At 47.3% G+C, this 26,658-nt stretch overlaps 1 protein-coding gene across 1 annotated transcript in view; it reads left to right on the top strand.

Moving 5' to 3' along the window:
- Nucleotides 1–26,658, top strand: part of Tcerg1l (transcription elongation regulator 1 like) — a 189,641-nt gene that overhangs the window by 151,662 nt on the left and 11,321 nt on the right. The window contains exon 9 of the mRNA XM_006987612.3: nucleotides 16,003–16,138. Within this exon, the coding sequence (XP_006987674.2) occupies nucleotides 16,003–16,138 (136 nt within the window). The remainder of the gene's footprint in view (nucleotides 1–16,002; nucleotides 16,139–26,658) is intronic.

Raw genomic sequence — 26,658 nt, 5'->3', positions numbered from 1 at the left:
CCTCCAACAAGGCCATGTTTCCTAATCCTTCCCAAACAGTTCCACCAACTGGAAACAAAATATTCAAACATATGGGTGTATGGGAGCCATTTTGAAAAAAAATCAGCTACTGAGAGTGGGAAGTATTTAAAAATGCTATAAGACTATGTTCTGAAATCACATCTCTAAAGATGCCTCTGGATGACAATAGACTTCTCTGCCTCTCTATGCTAGCCCTAGTGGTCTGCCTAATACCCCGGGGACCTTGTGAGACAAAAAGAGAGTGTGAGGTCTTGGTAGTCTTTGACATGTATGGCGATGAACAAAATATTCACCTCCATTTACCTTTTAAGTGATCCCTCTCACCTAATTTACTCTTTTCGGTGACCAATTGATTCTACACAGACATCTGTACCTTTACAAATGGTGTTGGGTCTGTGCCATCTATCACTAAGGTGTCCACACAGGACCCTTCATTGACATCTGCCTGTGAGAAGATTGAATGCAGAAGCAGCGATTTGTCATGTCACTTCAATTTGCCTTTTTAAGCTACCAAGTGAACAGTCCTCTGAATTTATTTATATTTTCTGAAAGTGACAAAGAAACTCATGTACTTCTTTGTCATGGATTGGGGAGCATAAGTCAGGAGACCACTGTGTTACAGTCTTTGGTGCTATGTCTAGACACAGGGCTATTTCCTTGTGGGTGAGGACAGACAGAGTTCTTATTTCCCATCAAGCTTTTCATTTAAACTGAGAGAAGTCTGAAATTTGGCTGGTCAGAGGCCAGTCTAGAATGGGGTCTAGAGTATCTGGCCTATGATTATTCTTCATTGCTTCTCATCTATACCTACTTGTCTGCCATCCATCTCACTGATACCCATTGTATAGTGAGCACTTGGCTTTCATTGGCCCCATGATCTTCATTCTGTGTGAGCAAGGGATGGCTGGCATCCTTAGGATGGTCCAGGCTTGCAGGGAGCTTCTAGTTAAGATCACAGTGTGTTACTTTTGATCTGCCATCTCATGACAAGAAAAGCCTTTTGTAGAATCTCTTCCAATGAGGGTTTGTTCATACATTCTGTTCAGGAACCCTATAGTCTGGTGGTTGCTGAAGAACTTTGGGCCTTCCTGGACTCTGTAGCACAGCCCTTTGCACATGCAGGCCCTTCCTCATGGCTATGGAGCATCATCAAGCCACTCTCACATGAACAAAGGAAAACATTTCCTCTCCACCCCAAGGTTCTATTTGACTGGGTTGTCAGTCTGTGTGTAGGGTCCTGCACATAAGATCCCAGTATGTTTCAGGTCTAGATGCTTCTCATGCTCATATTGCTAGTGGGATGCAGATTTCTGAAACAGTGCTAGCCTTGCATCTCTTACCAGGTGACCACACAGAGTCTCAGGTCTACTACGAAAGCTTAAGACTCAGGAAGGCAGGCAAACTGGATGGATGAATATGTGAATGGACACCTTCCCAGATGATGTGGCTCTAGCCCATCCTCATTTGTCATGCACTGAACAAATGTCACCCCTCACTATGTACAGGTTTGGGGCTGCACAATGGCATGGAGGAGGTTAGCCCATGGTCTGGGGCCTCAGGGTAATGCTGTGCTGGCTTCTGGTTCTGGTTCTGGGGACTGAGTCCCTCACTCCAGCAGCCAGTTTTAAGGTCTAGCTCTACTTTGCTCTTCTCTTCTGCACTGCCCCTTTTGCCTGGGATCCAGGGCACTTCCTACCCTCCAAACACCTCTCTCCCACCGATGGTCAAGTTCCAAGGCCCCAGTGTAGCTCTCCACACTGAGAGGGAGATTTCAGGTGTTTCTCAGCTTCCTTCAGGAAAATCAGCATTCCAGAGACCCAAAGGACAATTAGGATTTCTGAAATGGCTGCAACTTTTTGAAGTTGCTAGACACTTTCTTAAGTGGACAGATAGCTTGTGAGGTGTGTGAAACTGAATAAGCCAAAGCTGGCTACTTGGTGCTCACTGGAGGGCTGTGGCCTGTTTCCTTTCCAGGGGGCCCATCTGCCTTCAGTAATCTTGTAGGAGTCATCTAGCCAATGTTTATTGTGTGATACTTGTCTGCCAGCGGTTCTACATACGTCACCATAGGAATGTTGAAGGACGCTGTCAAGTGGGGAAGGATATCCACATTTATTTATTTATTTTTTTATAAAATAGATTGTCAACATCCCAAACCTTTCAGAGACACTATATAGCTATCTAAGGCCCCTTCTTCTCATCTTCCAAGAAAGACAGTGTGTTTTCCATGTGATAAACAATAGGTTAATTCTGACCTGTGTGGTTGTTACTCTATGATAGAGACTACTCAGTTTCTGGGAGGAAGTTGATGATAATTCCAGGTGACCAAAGACCAGCAAGGCAAGGAAGTCAATTGTGTGATCCTGAGGAGGGAAGATGTCTGAAGGCCTTGCCTGGAGGCAGGATAGCACCAATGAGTGGGCAGTGTGAGGGAATACACATTCGTAATACCCAGGTTGGACAAAGCCATCCCATCAACACAAATAGGCCTGGAGCTGATGGGAGAGAGAAAGCAAGCCACTCTACTGCTAACACTGCTGGAGCCGACCCCACAGTGAGGATGACAAATGAATACTTCCAGTCTCATAGCAATGCTTATCTTTAATTACAGAAGAATTCAACACAATAAACACAATACACCTCACCCTCACATTTCAATTTCCCTGTTCCCACAACCTCCAGTCACCTGGCAAGAGTCTCAGCAAGGGTCTCTCTATATTGGGTTGGCCTGTAGGCATGTCTGGGTGTGGGGGAGCTCTAGTTCAAGGCTCCACAGTGATTCTGAAACAAACCCCAAGTACTGTGAAAATTTCATTCGTAAATATTTTAGGAAAATGGCTTCATATAAGCATTAAAAGTAAACCACTGATAATCTTTTGACATTATTACGTGGTCTCCAGTCCTAGAGCATTCAGGTTTCCTTGATTTGTTTTCTTTTGCAATTTCATATCTTAAACAAGAGTCTCAGTCAAGTTCAGATCCTGCATGCTATTGGTATTCTGTCTAAGTTTCTTTTAACCTATAGACTTGTTCCATCCACTCTTCATTTCTCACTAAAGACATTAAAATTTCTTAACAGATCAGGGTGCTGTGTAATCTGGATCCATGATACTGTGTACCTGGAGTCACACAGACACCAGATTCAGGTTTGGTTTATGGTGGGCAGGGATGTCTCCTGGTGGTGCTGGAGAGCTCCACCTGGAGGAGACCACACCTGGCCCTGACTTTCTGGGATGTAGCGGGTGATTTGATCTGTTCATTCTTTCCTTCGAGATTGCCAAACACTGGTGTCTGAATTGTGTCATTTTGTTTGCACTGATGATTTGACTATTGTTGCTGTTACTATTGTTTTAAATTCATTTATTATTTTATGTGTTTATGATGTGGGGGGGCACATGCATGTCTTGATATATATGTGGAGGTCAAGGGCAGCTTTGTTGAGTCAGTTCTTTTCTTCCACCTTTACAGGGGGTTCAGGGATCAAACTCAGTTCATCAGGCTTATGTGCCAAGTGCCCAAGTGCCTTTACACAATGCCCTGGTTTCTGCGGCTCTAATGAAACACTCTACAGCAAGCCTCTGCAGGGAGAAAGGATTGACTTTAGCTCACAATTCCAGGTTTCAGCCCCTAATTATCGGGAAGTTCTGAGCAGAGAAAGTATGAATGCATATGTACCCTCTTGCTGGCTTGCTGTGTTCAGCTCCATTTCTTCCTTCATGCAGTTTCAGGATCCTCTGAAATCTGAAGCCTAGGTAACGGTGCTGAGTACTCACAGTGGGATGGATTTCCCCAATCAATTAAATGAATTGAGACCATCGCTATAGAATTCCCACAGGCCAACCCAATGTAGGGAACCCTTTATTGAGACTCTCTCCCCAGGCGATTCTAGGTGTTTCACGGGCTAAGCACTTGATGCCCTGCTCTCAAAGCCAGTTTCCAGAGCAGCCTGTGTGTTCCCAGGGGTCCTCCACAGATGATCTGCCTGTTACAAGCTCCTAGGTTTCAACATAGGTGATGTGTTTAAAATGATGGTAAGAAATGCTCCTTAGTGATTACTGGTTAATTGTCGCAGGTCTGAGGTGTATGCTACCAAAATAGAGAGGTGTCTTTCCACCTCTGGACACTTTCTTGCCTGTGTTTTGCTGTGTTCTGTTGCACATCTCATTGGAGACTCTAAGCCTACTCTTTGGCTCATCTTCACCCTTATGATACCACTTTCTTAGCATCCTGGTCTCTCTCTTCTTCACTTCTAATTCTTTTTAAACGTCTATTTACTTATTACTGTGAAGCATATGTGTGTGAATGGTGTGTGTGTGTGTGTGTGTGTGTGTGTGTGTGTGTGTGTGTGAGAGAGAGAGAGAGAGAGAGAGAGAGAGAGAGAGAGAGAGAGAGGAGAGAGGGAGGGGTAGGTCAGAGATGTGGAGGTCAGAGGCAACTTTGTGGAGGTTCTCTCCCTTCACTTTTATGGGGGCTTCAGGGGTTGAACTCAGGCTTGTATCATTAGGCAGTCGGCCTCTTTACCTGTCGAGCTGTCTCACTGGCTGTTAATTTCTATTTCTGTTAAGACATCATCGCCCTTGGCCACACTTGTGTTCTGGCTACTGTTTTTCCTCTCGAATGTTTTCCTTTTGTTTTTAAACATTTCCTGGATTTTCTTGGACCCCTTTTCCAAATCTTTTTTTTCCCAATTGTCTCCTCCCTCCTGTTTTCTGCTCTTCCTTGTGCTGTTACTTAGTAGCACCTATCATGCTCTTTCTAAAGATTTTAGCTCAGTTTCTGTAATTAGGCTTTCCTCGGGCTCTTGAGTGTGCCAACCTTGCTTCATTGCTGGTAGACACACATTTTGTCCACGTTCTCATCTGTGCACTGGCTGTGAGTGGGACTAGGCTTTGATTTGGTTGTACATGCTGACATTACGTTGTGATGGACTAGGGCTGGGACTGTGCTCCTGAGTTCAGCCCAGCACCCTCTCCTGAGTAAGGGACAAAGGGGTCCTGTGTTTGGGCTGTGCTCTCATCCACAAGGCTTCCTTTGCCTTCCCTGTGTTCCCCCTGGTGCTTCTGTCTGTCCTAAGTTCTCTCCAGTGAATGTCTAATCTGGGGAAGGGGTTTTCACAGCCCCACCACTGTGGTCTCCCCTCTATCTCCTGGACTTTGCTGCAGTTTAGACACTGCCCTCTCAGCTATAGTTTTGAAGAGATGCTTAGGCTGAGGTCAGGCTGTCTCTAACCCTGGGACTTTGCTCACTGTGGGGTTTTAGACTTGCTAGTGCTCAGGGCCTTAGGGTGTGGAAGCTGCATCTGTCTTCTTCTTAGACAATTGCTGATACTGAAGACCTGTGGGGGGCTGTGATCAGGTGGTACCCATTTATAATTCAGTGTGTCAAGAAGTCTGCGGCTTTTTGGTTTGGTTTTCTTGCAATTCTGTCTGCTTTGGGCTATGGATTTAAGAACGTTTTAAAACGTGGCCTCTGCCTGTCCTGCATTGAGCACACAAGGCATCTTCACACTGTAAGTCAGATTTCCAAAGAGCCTTGTATTCTGAGATGCATGTGCCCATGATCTTTTTCTTTTCTCCAATAGTCCCCAAAAGGTATACACCAAAATGACCATCATCATCACCATCATTGCCATCATCACCATCACTCTTATGCTGCCTGGAGGCTGCAGGCAGAGGCAGGGAAGTGATTATTATTATTATTATTATTATTATTATTATAGTTTGCTCTGTAAGTGGTTGATCAGGCACTGTCAGTCAAGTTCCAAGCACCCACAGCTCTCCCTTGGCCAATACCTGATCTGGTTGAGGGCTTCCTTAGAGGTGGGTACAAACTCCCTAAACAACCTTACCTGGGGAGTTTACGCTGTATGTAAATTGTAATAAATGTCAGCTCCCAGACCTACCACCTTCATGTGCTTCCAATGAGATGCTGCAGGGTTGCATTTCAGAAACACATATCTGTTAGTGATTAAGGACCTATATCTGCTGAGAAACCTTCCAGATTTAGCTAGTCCAAGCACTAGAGCAGTATAAGAGGGATATAGTACCCATCAGAGCCACCCATGAACCAGGTGTTCCAGCCAGTGCCTTCTGCCTGGTCAGTTATAACGATGTCTTGCTTCTGGTGGTCCCGGGAGTTGGAACTCCAGGCTCATTGGGATTCTGCCACAGGTCAGAAGAGGCTACTACCACCATCAGCCAGATTAATACCATTTGCAGATCAGCCATTATACTAAGCAATTTGAATGCATTCTTCCAACTTAGAGGGCTTGATACACAGAGAATTGTAAGCAAAACACTTTTCAGCAGATAATTCATAACCAAGGGACTCATGGCCTCTGAATGACAAAAGCCTTCACTCACAGGGCCACCAGCATGCTGTAGGACCCAGCACAGCTGTGTCCTGACTTCATACTCCAATCACTCTTCATTCTCCTCTCTGTCTAGTGTGGCTCCTAATGTATACTGACAGTCATAACCACAAGGTCAGCAGATGCTGGAAGACATGAATAAATGTGACCACACTTAAGACACTCAGGACAGCTAGGTACCCAGCCATTGGAGGCCTTCCTGGCCTGGGGCACAGTAGATAAGGGGTTTGGTGAACCCTGGGAGCCTTCCTTGTAAATTATCAAGAGACTGCAGAGAAACAACTCTGATCAGCTCCGTGTGTGTTTCCCCAGCTTAGAACTGTGCCCAGGCCCCACAGCTTAAATTTTGCCTATGGCCATGATCCACCTCAGAGAGGCATCTGTCCTGATGACAGCATGGGCTTTGAGTCCCCACCTGAACAGTTTGGGCAGAGCTGAGGCTCCCTTGCTCTGGTCTTTTCCAGAGCCCCAGAACCCCAGAGCCCCAGATTGATGAACCAACCTGCTTTACAGCTGCCAGAAGCATACCCCTGCACAGCACAGCATGAAGGCTAAATGCCAGACACAGAGATCGCTCAAAGTGTGCTACATCTGAAGATCATTTGTAACACTGCACGAAAAGATGTCGGAGGCCCCATAAGGCAAAAAGATTCACAGAATCTTTGATTCCTGCAGAATTTTATATTGTGTCTAACACCAGAGTTACAGGCTGGTGATATTTTGATGATAAATTCCCAGCCATTTTTGCTGGAAGACAGAATAGTTCTCCCCATCCATTAAATCAAATAAAAGGGGGTATGTCCCCAGGTGGACAGAAGCTGGGACTCAGTTGGGGAGGAGCTAGTGTGGTGGATGGCCCAAGTCACCAAAGCCAATGAGAGTAAAGAATTATCGCCAGTGCCACCACCATAGCCACTATCCTCCCAGTTTTTATCATCACATAATTCATGCCATCATTCCCATCATTATTGTCATTAGCACCATCACCACGGTCATTGTCACCAACATCATTGCCACCAGGATTTTGACCATCATTGCCACCATCACTAACAGCATCACCATTGTTATCATCATCATCACTACCATCATCACCATCATTGACACAATCCCAATAGCATCACCATCATCATTACCATCACCATTGTTACAAAATCCCAAATCAATATCATTGACAGACCACCCACTGTACTTAGCCATTTAAGAACGCGATATCAATTTAAAGGGGATATTACACAGAGAATTGTGAACAAACGCCAGACATTTTTTTATCTCATTGAATTTTTCAAAATCTCAAATGGCAGATACTATCAGGACTTAAACTTTATGGACAGAAAGAGTGCAGAGGAGAAACAGAGTTCAAGGAGAGTTGCCTGAGGTCACACTACATTCTAGGGCGAGGTCTAAGGTGTGTGAGACCATAGAGAGCAAACTTAACTAGTACCCAACATTCTTCCCCCCAACCCCACCAGGGAAACCCTATTTTATTGCTATTGGAGGCATAAAGACAGTGGGAATGGAGCAATTAGTGCACCCCATGGCAGAGCTAACTCATGGACTGCTGGGATGCCCAGCCTTTTTGAGTCCTACTGTGTCTCTCTCAGTTCCTGATTGTATGCAGCAATGAAAAATCTGAACTAGGGTTCGTTTGTAAAGACAATTTCTTGTCATAAATTCCTTTGATTGCTTTCATCAGCGACAGTAGCGCCCCATAGCCAAACATTCAGAAGACTTATACACTGTGGCAGTAATTGCACACAGGACACCCTCGGCAGCCACCAGTCTGCAGTGCTAAGGCAAAAGCTGGAATAGGCTGGGGCTGTGAGGACTTGGGGCTTATAGGTGCCCTAGGAAGGAAATCTGAAGGCAGCAAAACCTATTCTCTTTAGGAAGTGGACCTGGAATTCTACTACATTCAGTGTCTTCAAGGAAGTTGCATTCACCAAGTCAAATACAGGAATTTACTCACTGATTGTTGGGGATGAGGGATAACAAGCCCTTCACTGCCCACAGATACCTAGGGACCATGCTCTGCAGTTTGAGGAAACAGATGTGGCAGTGGCTCTTTAAGAAAAACCAAATGTGTCGCCATCTAGCATAGAGACTTCACTATGGGGACAAAAGAGTTCAGCTACTCAAGGCAGGTACCATGGATCACAAAGACAGCCACCAGGTGACATGCAGAAGCTCAGTTAGCCCTGAGTGGACAGAGGGCAGGGTAACACCTGAGAAGAAAGAGCACCTGGCAAAGATGCTCCAGAGGAGTGGGAGGAGAGGGTACGGACTGCACGGGGAAGTTCTGGGAGTGACGAGGACACGAGAGGCTTGTGGCTCCTGGCACACGGCACACATGAGAGCCACAGACATGGGCTATGAGGCCTGGAATGCAGGGAACATTGTAATGACACAAGCCAGAAGACATCCAGGGAAACACCAAGGAGTCTGCAGTAAGCAGGGACACAGCAGGAGAAGCTGAGATCCACACCATTGAGGGAAAATGTAATACCAAAGTCCAGGGAGCTGGGTGTTCGCTTCCGGGGACATGGGGGAGAAGACAGTGTTGTCTGGAAAGACCTGTCCTGCATACCACACTCCAAAGTCCCCAGAATCCTAATTTCCAGCCTGATTCCTCTCATGCTAACCACAGAATGGAGCTGCGTCAGTCTCACAAAAGCCACCGTGTCTCACCCACTGAAGACAGGCCTACTGTGTTGTTGCACTGCTCAGAAAGAGGAAGGGTAATGAATACAATGCTAGTACATCCTGGGCAGCCTTTCACAGCTCAGCATTCCATGGCAAACCCTTAAACACACCCAAACAAAGCACAAACAGGGTGCAAACACTGGCAGGAGAGCAAGGCATCCTGAACAAGTTCACACGGACCTGGAGGTGTCAATGTGACAGAGAAAGTCAAGTGCTCTGGGCTTGGATGCAGTAACAGAACCCTGTTCCTCACCTTGCAGCAGGGCTTCTAGTGAGGTTCATTGTTTTCTGGACCTTCTGGTCAGTTGGCGCCTCTTTACATTTATGGCTCCATCAATATGTTTCCCACTCTGGATGGTAAGTGGTTCTAAATATCCATCAAGGAAAGAGTCATTCATGAATCATTTCAGATCCAGTAAATCATGTCTGAAATTTGTTTGAAGAGACATAGGTGAGCCTGGGTTCCACAAAATCTGGACACTAAATAGATGTGTGCCCCGGGGCAGACCAGCTAAGGTTTCCAGAGAGTACTGAGGCCTTCTCTAGACTCTCCACCTCAAGGTTAACAGGGCCAACGAAGAAGGGTGTCAGGATTAGGGAAACTGACAGCAGCATGCTTCGTTGGGATCCTCATATCCCTGAGAACGAAAAGTCAAATCCTGGCAGGCCAAGAAGACTATTGGGACCTGGTCCCTGTTGACCTTTAGCCCTGCCTTCTCCTGGGCATCCCTCCCCAGGTATTTCCTTTTGCTCTCTGGAACACTCTTAGATGTCATTTTCCTGGGTTTGGAATGTTCTCCTGGGTCCCCACAGGGCCCCTTCACCTCTGCAGCATTTGTTCCAGGAGCAGCCGCAGAGCCTTCCCCCATTCCAAGTTTCTTTCCTGTTGCGGGCCGCAGGAATATATCATAAGAACTCAGCTGGTTATGGCAAAGTCACTACCTGGAGGGATCATGGAATTCCTCCAGAGGAAGCCAAATCCCAAGGAGTTTTTGGTGTTACTTGGCTTGTTATATATCAGCTGTCTTCTGTTATGAAAATCATGTGTGCCTTCATAGCTTTCCCAATTGACTTTTCCCTAAGAAGGACTAACAGTGTAGACTTAGCACTCTCTGGACATACACATTCCAGGTAATTTGGAGAACAGCCTCAGGGAAAGGCTTTCTCTGGAATCAGATTATCTCCCTTGGCCACTTTCAAGGACTACAGGAAACACCACCCAGGTGGGCGCCCATTGTTAGTCCCAGGTGGACTAACAATGATAACAGCCCACATGCAAGTCTCCTGATTTACGGTAAATTCCACAAGGGGACACTGCCTAGGTGAGGTGGACGTTAAGTAATAGCTTTACACAATTTAGCTCGGACCCTCCCTTTATATACCAAAACTTCCAGGGACAGGGGGCAAGAGAAAAGAGAATGGAAGAACTAGATGGGTAAGAACTTGAGAGGAACAAACTGAGATGGGGAAGAACTAGATTGAAGGGCTAAAAGAGAGGACTAGAGGAACGAGATGGAAGATGAGGAAGAGCCAGATGGGGAAGAACAAGATGAGGAAGAGCCAGATGAGAGAGAAGGGGACGAGAGAGGAGCTGATAGGGGAAAGAACTAGATAGATGAGAACCTAGAAGGGACAGAACTAGGTGAAGGAATTAAGATAGAACCTAGAGGGGACAGTAGATAAATATAGAGAGAAATCAGGCAAGAAAGGAGCTAGACATGAGAACAGAACTGAAGCTGTGTATAAAGGATGTTATGCAAGAAGAATTAAAGCGAATGGACCAAAGAACTCTGCGTGCGTAGACTGATTTACCGACCTTAAAGAATAGATTCTCAGCTGGTTGATAGAGCCTTCCTCGGACCCTGGAAAGGAGACTATTAGGGGCTGGACCCCAATAGTCCCCAACACTTTCCTGTTTCACAACCAATTTTGTACAAGTAGTTCTGCGTCCTCTCTGTGGAAAAGGAGCCTTAGTGGAAAGACCATTACCTTAGTTCTGGGAGCAGGATTCACTGCAGACATCAGCAGACCCTGCTAAGAGCAGGACCTGTGTGCTTCTTTCTGGCTGTGCCCTTTCAGTTATTCTAGTCTGGTCTCATGATGGCTGTGTGGAGTGAGAAGACTCTGTGATGCCTGGATCCTGCCACTCAGAGAACCTCCACACATCACCTGGGCTGGAGAGGCCATGGCAGACCTCCCAAATGCCTGCCATGTAGGAAAGGAGTCACTTGGCCTAATTATGATCATACCTTTCTGACCCCAACTGAGTGTCCTACATGTCTTTCTAGTATTCATACCAACTTTCATAAGACAGCTCAGGCCCCCAGGTCAGGGACTCTATCTCCACATGGTGGATCCCAATGCAGACAACAATTGTGAGTGGTCTCTAAGGTCTTCATCCGCATCTGTTGCTATAACTGAATGAGTATCATTTATGAGAAATAGAGGTTAATTTAGGTCACAAGCTGGAGGTTCAAGACCTGAAAAACTGAGTCCTGTGGTGTCACAGAGCATCACAGGGGGACACAGAATATACCTGCTACCTCAGGAATCTTCATAATGTAGCCACTCACACCATTAGCCCTGACTTTATCCAACCCTAATCACACATGGAGGGGGCTTACTTGTCCCATTGTCTGTATTTCCCCAGCAGTGTGATGAGGCAATCTATCTGCACATCTGTTCACATATCCACATATGGCCATGCATGTGGGGGATCCATGACCGACCTTTAGGTTAAGTTTGCTAGTTTCACAAAATGTCACGGGACTCACCAAAAATGATATGCTCATGATTCCAGTTTCCTATAAAGGGAACAACTCAGGAACAGCCAGTGGAAGAGGCTGATAAAAATCAGGACAGGTCCCAAGGACGGGAGCCTTGTCTCTGAAGAGCAGCTGTGTGCTGCCTGCTCAGGGGGCTGGTGTGATCCTCTCCAGAAAGTGCCCACACCCCACTATTCAAGAGTTTTATTTGGGTTTCACTAACTGTCGATGATTGGTTAATACACCAGTGAGAAGGCTGGATTCCACAGGAAGTCCCTACCCATATCCTGGTTAGAGTGGTGGCTGGGGCTGAGTTCTGAACCACTAACCACGTGACCGATGGATATCGCAGGGCGAGCTGGATCACCTCATTGGTGGCAGCTCAAGTGTGGTCCTGTCTGGGATCTGGACAGAGTCTCCTTGTGGACAATACAGGCCCTCTGCTCAATCGGGACACTCCCTTCTCTGACAGGAATTCTTTCAAAGCCCTGACAAGTGCTGTCATAGGTCCAGGTCAGGAGGGACCAGGCCACCTACTCTACCCATCACCATACTGCACACTGGCCCTAGGGAGGTAAGCAGTGCACTCCCTGGCCATCAGCTCAGCTGCAAGAGCTGATGTGTCATGTGGATGTACCCTGGGACAAAAGGACATCAAGGTCCTGGGAGCCACTGGGAGCTCCCACTGGTGTCTGGTAAGGCCTCTAGGCTGGTTCTGGCAGAGCCTTCAGACTGGTGGTGGGCACCTCCAAACTGGGACAGATAGAGGGGAGGCTGGCCAGGATGGAGACACCTCTACCACTACCACTACACCCCTGGCCTCGTTGCCCAGCACTGGCAGAAATGAGCTCACTGTCCATCTGCAGGGCCCTGGCTTCAGATCTTCTGGAGACAGGGGACAGCTGCCTTGGCATTACCTACTGATGACTGGTTGGGTGACAACAGAAGAGGCCTGTTCACCAGATCTGGAGGAGTGGCCATAGAAAGAGTGCTACAGACCCACCAAGCCACAGCCACAGTGAGGAGTCAGAGATGAAGCCCCAGTGTCACAGGATGTGGTGATGTGTTTTGGGGGTGGGCCTCTGGCTACCACTGCCTGCGCTGTATCGGTCCAGCTACTTTGCAGGAATAGGAGGTCTTCGGGTTGGCCATTGTCCAGGGTGGAACATGAGAGGAGAGAAGCTGCTGTTGTCTTGGGCTACTGCAGTCAAGGGTTACCTCCCTATACAGAGAAAAGCTGTTGTCTGGGGGAGGTAGTGCAGTCAAGACAGTGGCGGCCCCTACGTTCGCTCTTTCAGCGAGTGAGAGTCGACAGGACCCATCACATCACAGAATTGTGGGGAAGCCATGTCAAGATCATCTTGTTAGAGCTTCATATCTCACTGAAAATAAGATCCAGAGATTTCCACAGCTTGTCTGTGCACACAAGGCAGCCTCAATGTGAGGTGCAGAGCATATTGAACACATGGCGTGTTCACGTTGGTGCGTTTTCTCTTGAGCCCATCACATCCGTGGGACTCTCCCCTAGAGCTAGCATCCTCCCAGACAACAGCTGTCACTGCACAAGGTGGTGGCCTCACAGCTGCAGTGGCCCGAGGTAAGCCTCACTTCTCTCATGTTCAATCCAGAGGTCTTCTATTCCTGCGAAGCTGCTGGTATGATAGGATAGTAGGAACGCCATCCAGAGGCCCAGCCCAAGAACACCTGTACCAGGTCCTACAGTGCTGGGACTTCAGCCCTGGCTCCCCCTTGGCTTGTGTGTATGTACCACTCTTCAATCCACGCCCACCAAACGGCATGGCCTGGGTGGGTGAGGTACCTGGCTTGCCCAAAGCTCTCTGTGTCTGATACAATGCAGGTCACATTGTGACATGTGGATGTGAGGGGTGGCAAGGTTAGATAGCTCTGAGGGAATGACTTTTACCTTCCAGCAGCTCATGAGATGGTCACTGCTATCACTCCATATTTGAGCATAAGCCTCATGAGTTTGCCTAACTGATCCTCTAGCTCAGGTTTGCGCATCTTCCATGTGGGGAGTATGGCAGATAACATTGATGATGAGATGGGCTAGCGACTCAGGCTTGCAGAGTGAACTGAGCCCTCTAGAGTACCACACACAGCTGTTTGGGGGTTGCCATTTTGTTGCCTGGGCAACTAGTTCAGCCTCTGGATGGCCCCACGGGGAGGAGCCAGGTAAAAGGAGGCATCTGAAAGGCTGTGAGTGATCTTGATGTGCACAGAGGGCTGGGCTGAGGAGCAGTCATAGGATGTCATAGCCCCTCTGCAGGGATGGAGATGGACACCTCAGGGATGGAGATGGTCACCTCAACATCTCTCTGCCTAACAGAGGAAATAGGAGGCAAGTAGCCTGTTCTCCATTGGAGTTGGGAGACTCTGGGGTGCTGGTACCTAGAGTTGGGGAATATCTTCTGTGGGTGAGAGCTTGGACAAAACCAAGGCCTTCAAACTTCACTTGGTGCTAGGACATTTAAGAAAAGCAGAGGAACAACAGGTTTGCTGTGTGGGACAACCGAGGGTTCTGTAAACACCCGACACCAGAGCAACATGCCATCATGATACAGAACCAGTGTTCAGATGCCTTTCTCTCTGGGCAAAATTTGGAATCAGCAAGCTTTACCTCCCACAAGAAGCACTCAGCTTGACCTTTCATCAAAGGTCCAAAATCCATCCCAACACAAGAACCTGGAAATATGATCAGATCTTTGCATTTGCCTCTGACTAATCCAGGCAAGCCAAGAGCTCCATGCTCTGGAAGGCAGCCACTGGCTGTGAATGGAATATTTTGTTGGATAAGCAATAACAGGAAATCATGATGTGCTCAAGGTACAACAATACAAGCCTGGTTTCCACACTTCTATTTTGGGCTAATAGAAACTTACTACAAAGAAGTCCTAATTATAACCTTGCAGTCTGGCGTAATCACAGATCAACATAACTTTCCTCTTTCAGAATTTCTCCTTGTCATAGGAAAAGCAAAGATGGTACATTTTCCTGAAATAGCTGGTCTATAAATAAAGCCCTCTCAGAGATTCAGCACCTCTTTGTTGTTCCTTTGCATATTCCCCATTAATTTGGAATAATCTGAATTACAGTCTTATGAACCAAAACCCTTGTTAGACACAGAATGCTGGAGGCTCTCCATACATGGTAGACCCAACAACTGTTGCATTTCCACAAGGCTTAGCTCTGTGGGGCTCCCACAGGGGTTCTTCTGCTGGTATGAGCAGTCTGTCCTCAGTGTTGTCTGTGTGACCTGATTGATCATCACTGGCCAACAATGACCTGAGAACCCCCAAGACAAGGGTGCTGGAGGGGGTTTTCTGGTGCTGGGGATGTCCCTGCAGCACCAACTCTGCCTGTCATTTTGAACAGCCGCTGCCATGGGCCTGACCACAGACAGATATGGGACTTGGGCTGGGGAACAGAGGAATCAGAGTGGTCGGGGTAAGGCTGAGCTCTGGAGTTCAGGGCAATGCAAGGGCCAGCTGCATCCTCAAGGACAGGGGTGTCACAGCAGCCTGCCAGGGAGGAGAAGCCGGCATGAGAAATAATGGCACTCAGAAGTTTGTGAAGACTTCCAGGTCCTTCTAGAATAAGGCAGAGCTATGAAAAGACCTGTTAGGAGCCCTGCGACCTTGACAAAGCGGTGCTTCAATAGGGTGGACCTCCCTTTCCCTCTTCTGTCTGTTCTTCAGGGTGTGGCCATTTCAGAGACAGCCCTGTGATTCTGCTCCAGCCATCATGTTCTTGGGACTGGGGACTGCAGGCCAGGACTTTAATCTCAGTCTCCCTACCCAGCACAGCAAAGGCACTTGCCTTCCAAGGCAAGAAAAGTCTCCTTTGCCAACTTAGCCCAAAGAGGTTTTCAACACTCTGTTTCCTTTTTTCTCTTGTCTTGTTTTGTTTTCTTGGCTTGTCTGAGACAAGGTCTCACTCTCCGGTCTGGGCCTCCAACCCATGGCATTGCTGCTGCTTCAGCCTCTCACAAACCGGAATTATAGGCGTGAGCCACCGGATCTGACTCGAGACTCCTCGTTCTGTGCAGAGTGCTCTCAGGGGGGGTTTGAGGTTTCAGTGGGAACCCGTCGGATCTCTCGGTTAACTCTACATCTTGTGTCCCCGAAGGACTGAAAGTTGTGAGAGCCCTGGACCAGAGGAGACTCAGCAAGTGGACAAGGGGCCACGGACGCCACCCCCACAGATTCTCCTGCCCCTGGAGGAGCGTGTGACCCATTTCCGAGACATGCTACTGGAGAGAGGGGTAAGAACCCTGAACAACCCTGAGGGGAAAGTGGGGAGTAGGGGGCCTCTGGGGACCCTTGGGAAGGACTGGTCTTCCTCATTGCCCTGTGTTTAGGCTGGCAGGTGTTTAGAAGTGCAAGGATTTGAGGCCCAAGCAAACCACAGAAGCTGCCTCTGCTTCCTTTTTAAAAGGGGGTCTGCAAGGCACGGGCTGCTGGGATATGGGAGAACCCAATGTGGGAAAGATTCCTGCCATCCTCAGGCCAGGCTTCAGGGCCCAAACCTCAGGGATGACCCCCTATGGGTATCTTAACCCCACAGGGAATCTCACACTTCTGGATTAATTAGACTGTTTTTAAATAAAGTGATTTCTGAATCTCATTTTGAGTGGAGGGAACTGTATGTGAACCTCCTTCCAAGGACTTTTATTTCTTACTTTGGCTTTTGGGCACAAAAATGAGCCAGTACAATATTGTAGCCCAGTTGGATTTCTTCACAGAGTGCAGCTGAACACAGAAGGCAGTAATGAAGACTGTGTGAGGGTAATTGTAATGAATACGGTAATGGCCTTGTGAATCCAAAGCAAATTTCCAAACTCTGCAGTGGCATGCTCTCCCTGCCAGGCTGTTTCCTAGAAACACCTTTGCCTTCTCTGCAGCAGATGCACAGAGGCTGCAGAGCCGGGGCCGTGGGGAGAGGGCAAGCCCTGGGTCATCACTCCCACAGCAGGCCAGGCTCAGCTGGACTTTGGGTGCTGTCCAAGGAAAGGAAGAATGGAGGCAGGGACAGCTCCTCCGGACTCCAGCAGGAAGGCAGTCACTCCCGCCTGCCTTTCTGGCAGTTTCTCTTTCTTGGCATTATAAATAGGAACGTGTACACCTATTTATGCCCCATCATCCAGAAGCAAATCAAGCATCTCAGTGTCAGAAACTGAAAGGGCCAAAAATGAATGAACTCAGGTTCCTCACTCGTGCTTAACAGTGGAGCCTAGTGGAAACTTTTCTCATGCAAGCCTCAGTCAGATCCCTTCATTTGGGCGCTTCCTCAGTCTGCCCTGGGACTCTCCACGTAGGCTCCTGACCCTACTGTGGTGCAACTACTCTTGCCATACCAGATCCCGGGGTACCCAGGATGTGCTGGACCGTTTCCCTGGGATTTCCTGTGGAGGCTGTTTAGGCTGTGACTGGTGTCTTACTTTTGTGTACCTAACTGGCTTGTGCAAGCGCCAGAGGAGCCCATGGAGTGTGTGAGGAAGGAGTGTTCCCTGGAAGGGCTGTTGTTTGTTTTCCGACTCAGCACTCTTGGCCCCCACAGAACGGAAGTGGGGTGGGGTGGGGGCCACCAGGAGAATGGAGCACCACATCCATCTCCCCCAGGCCTGAGTTCCTGTGTTTGGCTCCACGGCTCCAAGAGATGCTCTCATGCTGTTAGACCATCTCAGCCTCCTCCTTTACTCGGAAAAGCCTCTGCATGATCATTTCTGCAGGATTCTAGTCAGCTGGTCCAGTGTGTCCCCATGAATTATTTAAAACTTTTACATTTATTTATTTATTGTGCAAGTGTGTGTATGTGCGCATGTATAACACACACACACACACACACACACACACACACACCAGACAGAGTAAACATGCTGAAGTTAAAAGACAAGTTGAAGATGTCTGTTCTCTACTTCTACCTTGCGGGTCCTAGGGATTGTACTCGGGTCTTGTGATTCCACAGACAGAACCTGTATCTACTAAGCCATCTCTCTGATCATGAACTTTGGAGAAATACAAAGGAAAATTTCACTCCATCATTTTGTCTAACTTTCAACACTAAGTTTTGGAAATCATGGAATCCAATGTATTAATGGAGTCTTCCGGTAAATTGCAGGGATAGGGTAGGGAGCTACCACTGCCTTCCTGGGCAAAAGAGTGGGTGGGGTAAGCTCACAGAGCCCTAAGGGTCTCCAAAGTCCTCGCTGGAGGAATTGTACTAATGATACTTCAATGCATGCTTAACTCATCAGGGTGGGTGATTCAGTTCAGACTTTGATTTTGAGATGTTTATATGAAAATCAGCAAGAGCAATAGGTGTAGGAGAAGCAAAGGCCCAGTACTGTGCTGACTCTGAAAGGTCCCAGAGCCCCTTCAGTTCTGGAGTAGAACAGGCCAATCTAAGTTTACTGCCCCATCATAAAGCAATGCTACCACCTGCAATACTCAGACTTTATAAAATATGCCAGGCAATTTCATAAGTCACTCATGCTCATGAGAATTTGATAGCTGAGCTCAGGAGACTTCTAGCTGCTTAAAGAATGAGCCGTAGAAAGGTCACGCTTTATGGACTGAGTGATTAACAAGATTTTTATATTGCATTTGCTGAGTACTTAGTTCAGAAACCTGTGTGCTTATGGAGTGGTGAAACCAGGCATGGAGGATTTCTAATATCTTCAAAAGGCAGGACTTGGGTTTTCCCAGGGGATTATGGGCTAAGGAGGGGCTCTAGTTATGTGCTTTTGTAGCCGGCAGGAGATGGCTCAATAAAGGTTTCTGTTTTATTTATTTAGTACTTGTACAAGCACAAATCACAAGGGGACTTTTTTAAAAGCTGTATTTAATTGAGTAGCAGGTTTCCAGCTTTCCACTTCCTGTTTAGCTGAGTCTATAGGAGACAGGGAGTTGGGAGTGTCTTTTCCTGTAGCATCCTTGGTGCTCAGTGTTGCTTATCCAGGGCTGGTAAAGGAAGTCCTTTTCAGTGTGCTGGACCCAAGCAAAGCAGGGGCTCAGAACTGCCTCTGGGTGCTCCCAGAATCTGTCTGTCTGAAGAAGTGGGCCTCATGGACACTGGCTGACACCACAGCCAGCTCTAAGAGAGGCTCTGGAATTTGAGTTCATAATTATGTCAAAAAACAGAAAGGATTGATTAGCAAGCTACTCATCACCTAGTGGTCATTGATCAAACTGAACAGCTGGATCACTATGGAGCCCTTGTGAAGCCAGTGTGGACAATGTGGAATAGACAGAGGTTCCTTAGCCCACCCCTCAGTTTACAGCAGAGGGCACATGGTACCCCTCCCAAGTGTCTGCATATTGGCATCAAGTAGCTTGTCTGGTTCCCCTTCCTTTCCAAGGCACATAAAGCACATGGCTGTAGTCCCTTTACAGACTGAGCAGCACCAGGGTGGTGCTGAAAGCCTGGGCTTATTATCATAGTCACAAGAGAAGTGGTCACGCATAGGTGGTCCTGAGGGCCGATGCCTGTGTTAGCTCCTGGCCCTTGAATTTGGGGGAAAATATCTCCTCTGTGTTCTTGAGGTAGGTCTTAAGTGTCATAGGCATGGAGCATTTTGCCAATAAAATGAAGTAGTATAACCCACATTTATCACAGGAAATAAGAGGTAAACATACCAAATAGTTTGTTAGTAAATTAATCATTTTTCAGAAGAGTACTAAGAAAAAAAGTGTGTGACTCCTACCCTAAAAACAATTATTTACAGTAGAGTATACTTCACTTCAGACTTTCCACCCTAGAAACAGTTTTTATAGACTCAGTGATGGGACACTTGTGTAGAATGTGCTTGGCCCTGGGTTCCATTCCTAGCACCTCAAAAATATAAAATAAAATTTAAAGAGACTTTTTTTTTTTTTTTTGGTTTTTCGAGACAGGGTTTCTCTGTGTAGCTTTGCACCTTTCCTGGAACTCACTTGGTAGCTCAGGTTGGCCTCGAACTCACAGAGATCCGCCTGGCTCTGCCTCCCGAGTGCTGGGATTAAAGGGGTGCGCCACCACCGCCCGGCTAAAGAGACTTTTAAAAATCAAGACTAAGACTTTTATAGTATATCTGATACTGAGTTGCGATTGGACACAGTTGAACCAATTTCTTTTTCTCAGTTAATCCCATAAGATTCAACTTAACTTACAAATGTGTTACATATGATGTGTTCTTCTAAGTAGCTCATAATTAAATTGGTATGAACTCTTATGAAATCTCTCTCTCTCTCTCTCTCTCTCTCTCTCTCTCTCTCTCTCTGTGTGTGTGTGTGTGTGTGTGTGTGTGTGTGTGTGTGTGTGTGTGTGTGTGTGTTGGAGATCAATCCCAGAATATCATAAAATCTAAGTAAATACTATACCTTTGAGCTACATACCTAAGCCGCTGGAAAAATACTTTTGATGAATAATGGAATATTTGATGAAATACCACTTATTATCAATTTAGAAAGCCTGGATCCATTTGGTACATTTTCCAATGTTGCTGTTTAAATATTATTCATTGACCCACACATATATAAGTGAGTGTGTGTGCGTGTATCTGTCTGTACGTGAGCCTGTGATTTATTTCCTTCTGAATATGAACATTTGACTTCCGTTATCACATTGTTTTGAAGAGGCTGTTCTAATTCAATATAGTCTCCCACCAGCAACGTCTGAGAACTCCTTACAGTTTGTTTTGCCAGCACACTTGACCATCACTGAATAGCAAGAAGGTTAAATGTTTTCTACTTATTATTTTCTAAAATCCTCTTGGTCCATTTGTTTCTCTTGACCTCTACGCTCTCATCCCTCTTCCCTGGGTTCCCTGCCCTGGGATTTGGCCATGTAGTGCCTCAGGTGTGACCAGGGCCTTCTCTCTAGAAAGAGATTGCATCAAATTCCAATCCTTGGGGGAACTGTGGCCACCTGTCCTGATTTCCAGATAGAATAAGTCTCAAATGTGAAAATAATTCTCAGATCAAATGAAGTCAGCTGAGTGTGGAATAACCATGTAAAATTTTATTTGTAAATATAGAAATAATCACCAAAGCTATACAGTACTGTGAGCAGCAGAGGCAAGGCTCAGAGTGGTGTGTGGTCCAGTGTGAAGACAGTGCATCCATGCTAGTGCAGCCCTGCCCTGGGCTCCAGGACTTACTTCTCTACCTATAGTTCCCCTGGGCTTATCTGGGCTCCAAGGACCATTCCTGCTTCTACTCCCTGAGGTACACTCCCACCCAAGAAGAAACCATTTCCCTAAACTTAGAGGAGTCTGGTGAAAACCCAGGCAGGTTCTGTAGGAGTCTCCCACACTCTGTGTACCCTGTGTTTCTCAGCTCACCTGTACATTCTACACTCACTTCTCAGATACACCACCTATGCCAAGCCCTTGTGCCAGAGCTGTGCTTAGAGACCTCAAACAGTGATCACAACTTCACCTTCAGCAATGGAGAAGGTGACCTCCCACACCAGGCCTGATTCTTTGGTTCCCTTTACAACCTACCTGTACTTATCAGGGACATCAGAGCCAGAAACAAAAGTTCCTGAAACATGCTCAGGGACTCCATTAAAGAGAGCAGCATTCAAAAGAAGCCAGATTCCATCCCTACAGAACCTGCAGGGAGTTACAGTGGCTGATAGGCCACAGGAGAGGACATTGGGAAGGCATGGAGTACACAGCCAATGCTCCTCAAAGCTGAAGCCCATCCATGTAGAATTTGAATCTTTAGGACTTACAGTGGTTATCTTTCTCATTGCTGTAATAAACTGCCCAAATAAAGCAACTTAAAGGATAAAACGTTTATTTGAGCAAATGGTTGGAGAAGAAAGTCTCTTGTGATGGGAAGGTACAGAGGCAGGAGCTTGAGGCAGCTGGTGCCACTGTCGTCTCAGTCAGGAAGCAGAAGGTAGACAGGGTAGAGAGGTTGGGCTATAAAAGCTCACGTCCCCTCCCCCATGACCCACTTTCTCCAGCAAGGCTCTACCTCTTAATGTTCCACAACCTTCCAAAACAGCCTCATCAGCTGGGGACCACAAAAACATGAGTGGGGGGGGTGGCATTTCACATCCAAATTCCAATAGAACAGAGCTAAAGGGAAAGATGTTTGTGAGCCTTCTTCAGCATGGCCAAGCTTACAGTGGTCTCTGTCACTTCAGAGCCTTTCTGACTCCTGGACTCACGGAGGAAGGATTTCTGTACCCTTGCCTGAGAGCCAGGAGGGGATGGAAGGGAGAGAATGGGAAAGGGAGTGTGCTCACATGCACTGAGAAGAGACTTAGAGGGTTGGGAGACACATCCATGACCAAGAGATGCAGGGGGTTCTCGGCAGCTGTAACAACAGACCACTCCACATACCTGTCTGTTTTTCCTGTGTTTTTAACCAACGTAAAATAATTACCACATCATTACAATGAATAGAAGCTTTATTTATTCATTGTATTGAAGTCTAGGAAGGGGCTCGGAGCACCAGTCCTGTTCTGTCTTTACCTGTGCTCATGGGCCTGGGACTGAAGGAAGGGGTGAGCCCTTTGGGGAGACTGTGGCAGAGGCAGGCCTTGCTTTAGAGGTTCATGATGCTGTCAGGAGTTAAATGTCCTGGAGTCAGAATACTTCCTCGAAGGGCAGTTTGTAGCTAATGAAGGAGAAGTCATTTCTAATTGGCTAAATAGTTGAAGTCCAGGTTTAAGGCAGCCATCTCAATATACCAGGCAATCAAGAGAGACAATACAGTGCTTGGTAATCAAATTTGGTGGGGAACATTAGTGTCTGAAGTAACTGGGTTTGTGTCTGAGATAGAAATAAACCATATGAAGAGACTCCAGCTCCTGGATGCCAGGCCAGCTGTCATTTGCTTTCAGTGATGTCCAAAGATCACAGGCTTGAGCCCTGGCTATGGCAGAGGGCAGTGCAGATACATGGATAGACACTGTAGGTCACACACTCGTGCAGGAATGATTGGCACCCCAGTGCAGCTATCAGTTGGGACCCGAGATGACTACTAGTGCCTGGATTCTTGATCCTGCCAAAATCCTCTTGGGGGCAGGGATTTATCATACAGCCACTACCTTGACTTTTTTCCCTGAGCATCATGGATCTCTGGATTCTTTGTGGTCCAAGGATTGGAAAATACAAGACTTTCTGGCTGGAAAGATGAAGGGAATATTCTGTTTGCTATGACAGGGTGGTTAATGACAGCCCTGGTCACTCCTACATGTCTGCTCAGGTCTGACCCACAATAATAACCCCAGATGGCCAGGGGCTGTCAGTGCCTGATGGGGCCTGCATCCTTGTACTTCTGGCCATCTCTGAACATGCCTGACCACTTTGTTTAAATGAAATCAAACAATTTGTCTCAAAGCTGGATCATCCCCTGGAGTAGCACAAAATCCGATTTCCTCAGTTTCTGGAGAGGCTTGGCTAGTGCTGGGATGGAGGTAGAGTGGTTTACTCTGGCTGCACTTTGTAAATGCTCCCCTCCCGGGTGGTAGTTCCTTTCCATACACAAGTCCTTGATCCTTCCCTGGAAGGTCTGATGGGGCCTCCCCTACTCATCTACAGAATGGAGAGCTAGGCAGCTGTCAGAATTTGGCATACTTTGAAGGGTCTTGTCCCCTACAGACTTTCTTCACCCAGAGTGGATGCTCGGGGCGTACATGGGGCCCACAAAAAAAGCAGATCACATCCAGGCTTGTAGCACGAATCTTAAAAGGTCTTATTAATAAAAACAATCCTGGAGCCAGGTATTGGGGTGTATGCTGAAAGATCAGAGAAGCAGAACAAGCCACAGCTACCTCACCTTGCCTATTTCTCAGCTGATCCTATTTCCCCAGACTGGAAGCCTCTGAGTCCTCATCCAAATGGCTCTCAGCTGAACTGTGCTGCTCAAAGCCTAAAGGCTTAACCAGCCAAATGCTTCTAGTTTCTGGTCTTCATGCCTTATATACCTTTCTGCTTTCTGCCATCACTCCCTGGGATTAAAGGCTCGCTCTCTGAAATTAAAGGCGTGAGTCACCATGCCTGGCTATTTCCAGTGTGGCCTTGAACTCACAGAGATCCATGCCTCCAGAAGGCTAGGATTAAAGGTGTGTGTGTGCCACCATTTTTTAGCCTCTGTATCTAGTAGCTGTTCTGTTCTCTGGCCCCAGATGAGTTTTTTAGGGTGCACAATATTTTGGGGGAACACAATGCCACCACGCAGGCTGTCTAGGAAACAGCCACATTAGAGCTGAGAATGGATGTAGGATCAGCCCAGGAGGTTGCTGGGTGCCCAGCTGAAGAGGAGACGGATTGGGGAGTCAGATGGAGAGCTGTTGGTGAAGGTGTAGGCTGTGAGTGGAGCAAACGATGTTGGGTGAGGGGAACTACTTGGAGATGACATCCTTCATCCAGACACCAGAGGCTGGCTGCAACCTGAGGTTGCTATTTGCCACTCCATCTGGGAAATATTTCTGGGTTTTTCTACAAAGTTGTCTGTACAGGTTGAACAATGGAGATCTCGATAATATGAAAATCCAAGCTCCTGCAGCTGCAAACAGGCCACCTGTGTCTCCTGAATGGAGCCTTTCCTTATATCAGTGTCCTGACAGCACTAGCTCCTCAAGACACAGTACCACCCAGGGTCTGCAGCCTCAGGACCCTCGTAGTAACCAGCCATTGCCTAGGAGATTGCTCCTCAATGCAGGCTCCAACATGATGGTAGCGTCCGTTAAAGAGGGACACTCCCACCCCAGTCACCTCTAGACTTGTGGCTCCCTCTCAGGGTCTAGCTTCAGGACAAACAACTCTAGTTTCCTCAAGTGTGGAAGTGGTGGAATACCTGGGGATCCAGACAGCAGAGATGAAGCACAGGGGACCCAACTGCCATCTCTAGGGAGAGATGCTGGAAGTAGAGAAAGGGCCACTCACCTTGATTCATGAGGAACACTGTCTACATCCTCAGGATCCTGATGACAGCAGATGACACTGAACGTTGGATTAAGGGAAGAATGGGGAGGGCTAGGAACACTAATACTGTCCCACTGGCATGGGCAGTAGCAGGTGGATGGACATGCTCAGGACCTCTGGATATCAGAAGGGATCACAGAGCAGGGCCACAGAGAGGACTGAGGACACATGTCACAGTCAGACACAGGGGAAACGCCACAGCGAGTGGCATAAGTGTAACTGAAGAATGCAGCCATTTGAGACTGAATCAAGTCAAATGCTAGAAAATCAAAGAAGCATTAGGTGATAGGGTGAGGGTGGTGGCACAGTCAGGAAAAGCAGGAGCAGTGAGTGGCACGGGTCTCTGGACCCACAGTGGGCAGCATGCCAATGTGGCCCTGCAGCTAAGCAGCCTCTTCTCTTAGGTGTAGGTGGGGTGTGTGGAGGGTGATCCATGCTCGCAACCCTGAGCTCTGGAGCTGAGAGCTCTGACCCAAGAACCCAGTCAGCAGTGAAATGATGGATAGCTATCACTTGGATCTCCTGACTGTGGTCATGAGCTCTGAGGCAAGGGAAAAGCTAACCCTTGCAAAGTGAGTATCTGGACCCTGGCTACCAGCTTGTCTGATAAAACAGAACACCCATGTTACATATTCCATGAAATAGGTTTATGGCTTACAGAGAGTCACCCAGGGTGACACAAACCTGAGATCTGGACAACCTGCTCTAAGGGGTCAATTTGCATGTGTCTCCCTCGCAGTGTGACTAAGGGACCCCAGAAAGGAATCCATCCTGGGCTTCCTGTCCTGGGCATAAAACATACTGGGCTAAAGCTTTAAAGGCATCCTGCTTATGGGATGAGGAACAAGACCGAGCCTGGTGTGTTAGACCCTCCATCTTGGCATGAGAAGTTATTCTAAGTGTGGACTGGGGGAACAGAACTGCCCCAAAGGTTCCTTCTCATTACAGGAAGACAGACACCTGTCTTGCTGGCTACCTGAGTGACAGTAGTGCTACCCCTAATTATTCTGAAATGTGGATCCATCTTTTTCACAGTGGCATGATGAGGAGGGGGTTATGTGTGCACTTCTGTATGTGAGAGTGCATGTTTATACATGTGTGTACTTATGTGTTGCTGGTTTTGTTTGTCATGTGTTCCTGTATGGACCCATAAACGTGTACACATGTCTATTTGCTTGCTTATAGATGCATGGCATTCATGTGTGCCTGTCCACATGTTTTCATATGTGATGATCCACATGCCTTTCTATATGAGGGCTTCTTTGCATATGCCTACAGTGTGTGAAGAACAACTTATGTGTGCATGTTTTTAAGTATGATGTGTTTGTATGCAAGTGTGTGTTCTTCCCTCCCCCTCTCTCTCTCTTTGTGTGTGTGTGTGTGTGTGTGTGTGTGTGTGTGTGAGAGAGAGAGAGAGAGAGAGAGAGAGAGAGAGAGAGAGAGAGAGAGAGAGAGAGAGAGATCTTTGCCCAGACAGTGTATCTGTGGCACATAGGCCCATAGTGTTTGGGCTCTTTCTTAGAAATGATTATGGGATTCATCCTTACTGAGATTTCTGGGACTCCTTGGGGGCAGCTCTGTCTGCAGGGTGGCCTGAGTCCACTTGGAGGATGTAGAGGAATAAGGCACACAGGGATGTCAGCCTTCCTTTTAGCTGTGCCTCTGGCTTCCTCTGTGTTCCTCTATCACATACTCCCTTCAACCTCTGGGCCCCACTCTCCTGTGGATTCGTGGGACCTGTCAGCATAGCTGTGGGTGAGGTGATTGGGTTGGTTTATCTCTGTAAATTGTAGCCAGAATACAAGTGTCTTTTATTGTTGTTGTTTACCTTCCTCATGGATGATGCGCTCCTCTGAGAA

This window comes from Peromyscus maniculatus, chromosome 1 (assembly GCF_049852395.1).
Source record: "Peromyscus maniculatus bairdii isolate BWxNUB_F1_BW_parent chromosome 1, HU_Pman_BW_mat_3.1, whole genome shotgun sequence".
Taxonomy (NCBI): domain Eukaryota; kingdom Metazoa; phylum Chordata; class Mammalia; order Rodentia; family Cricetidae; genus Peromyscus; species Peromyscus maniculatus.
Note: the sequence above shows the minus strand (reverse complement) of the source record. Positions and strands in the feature narration are given on the sequence as shown.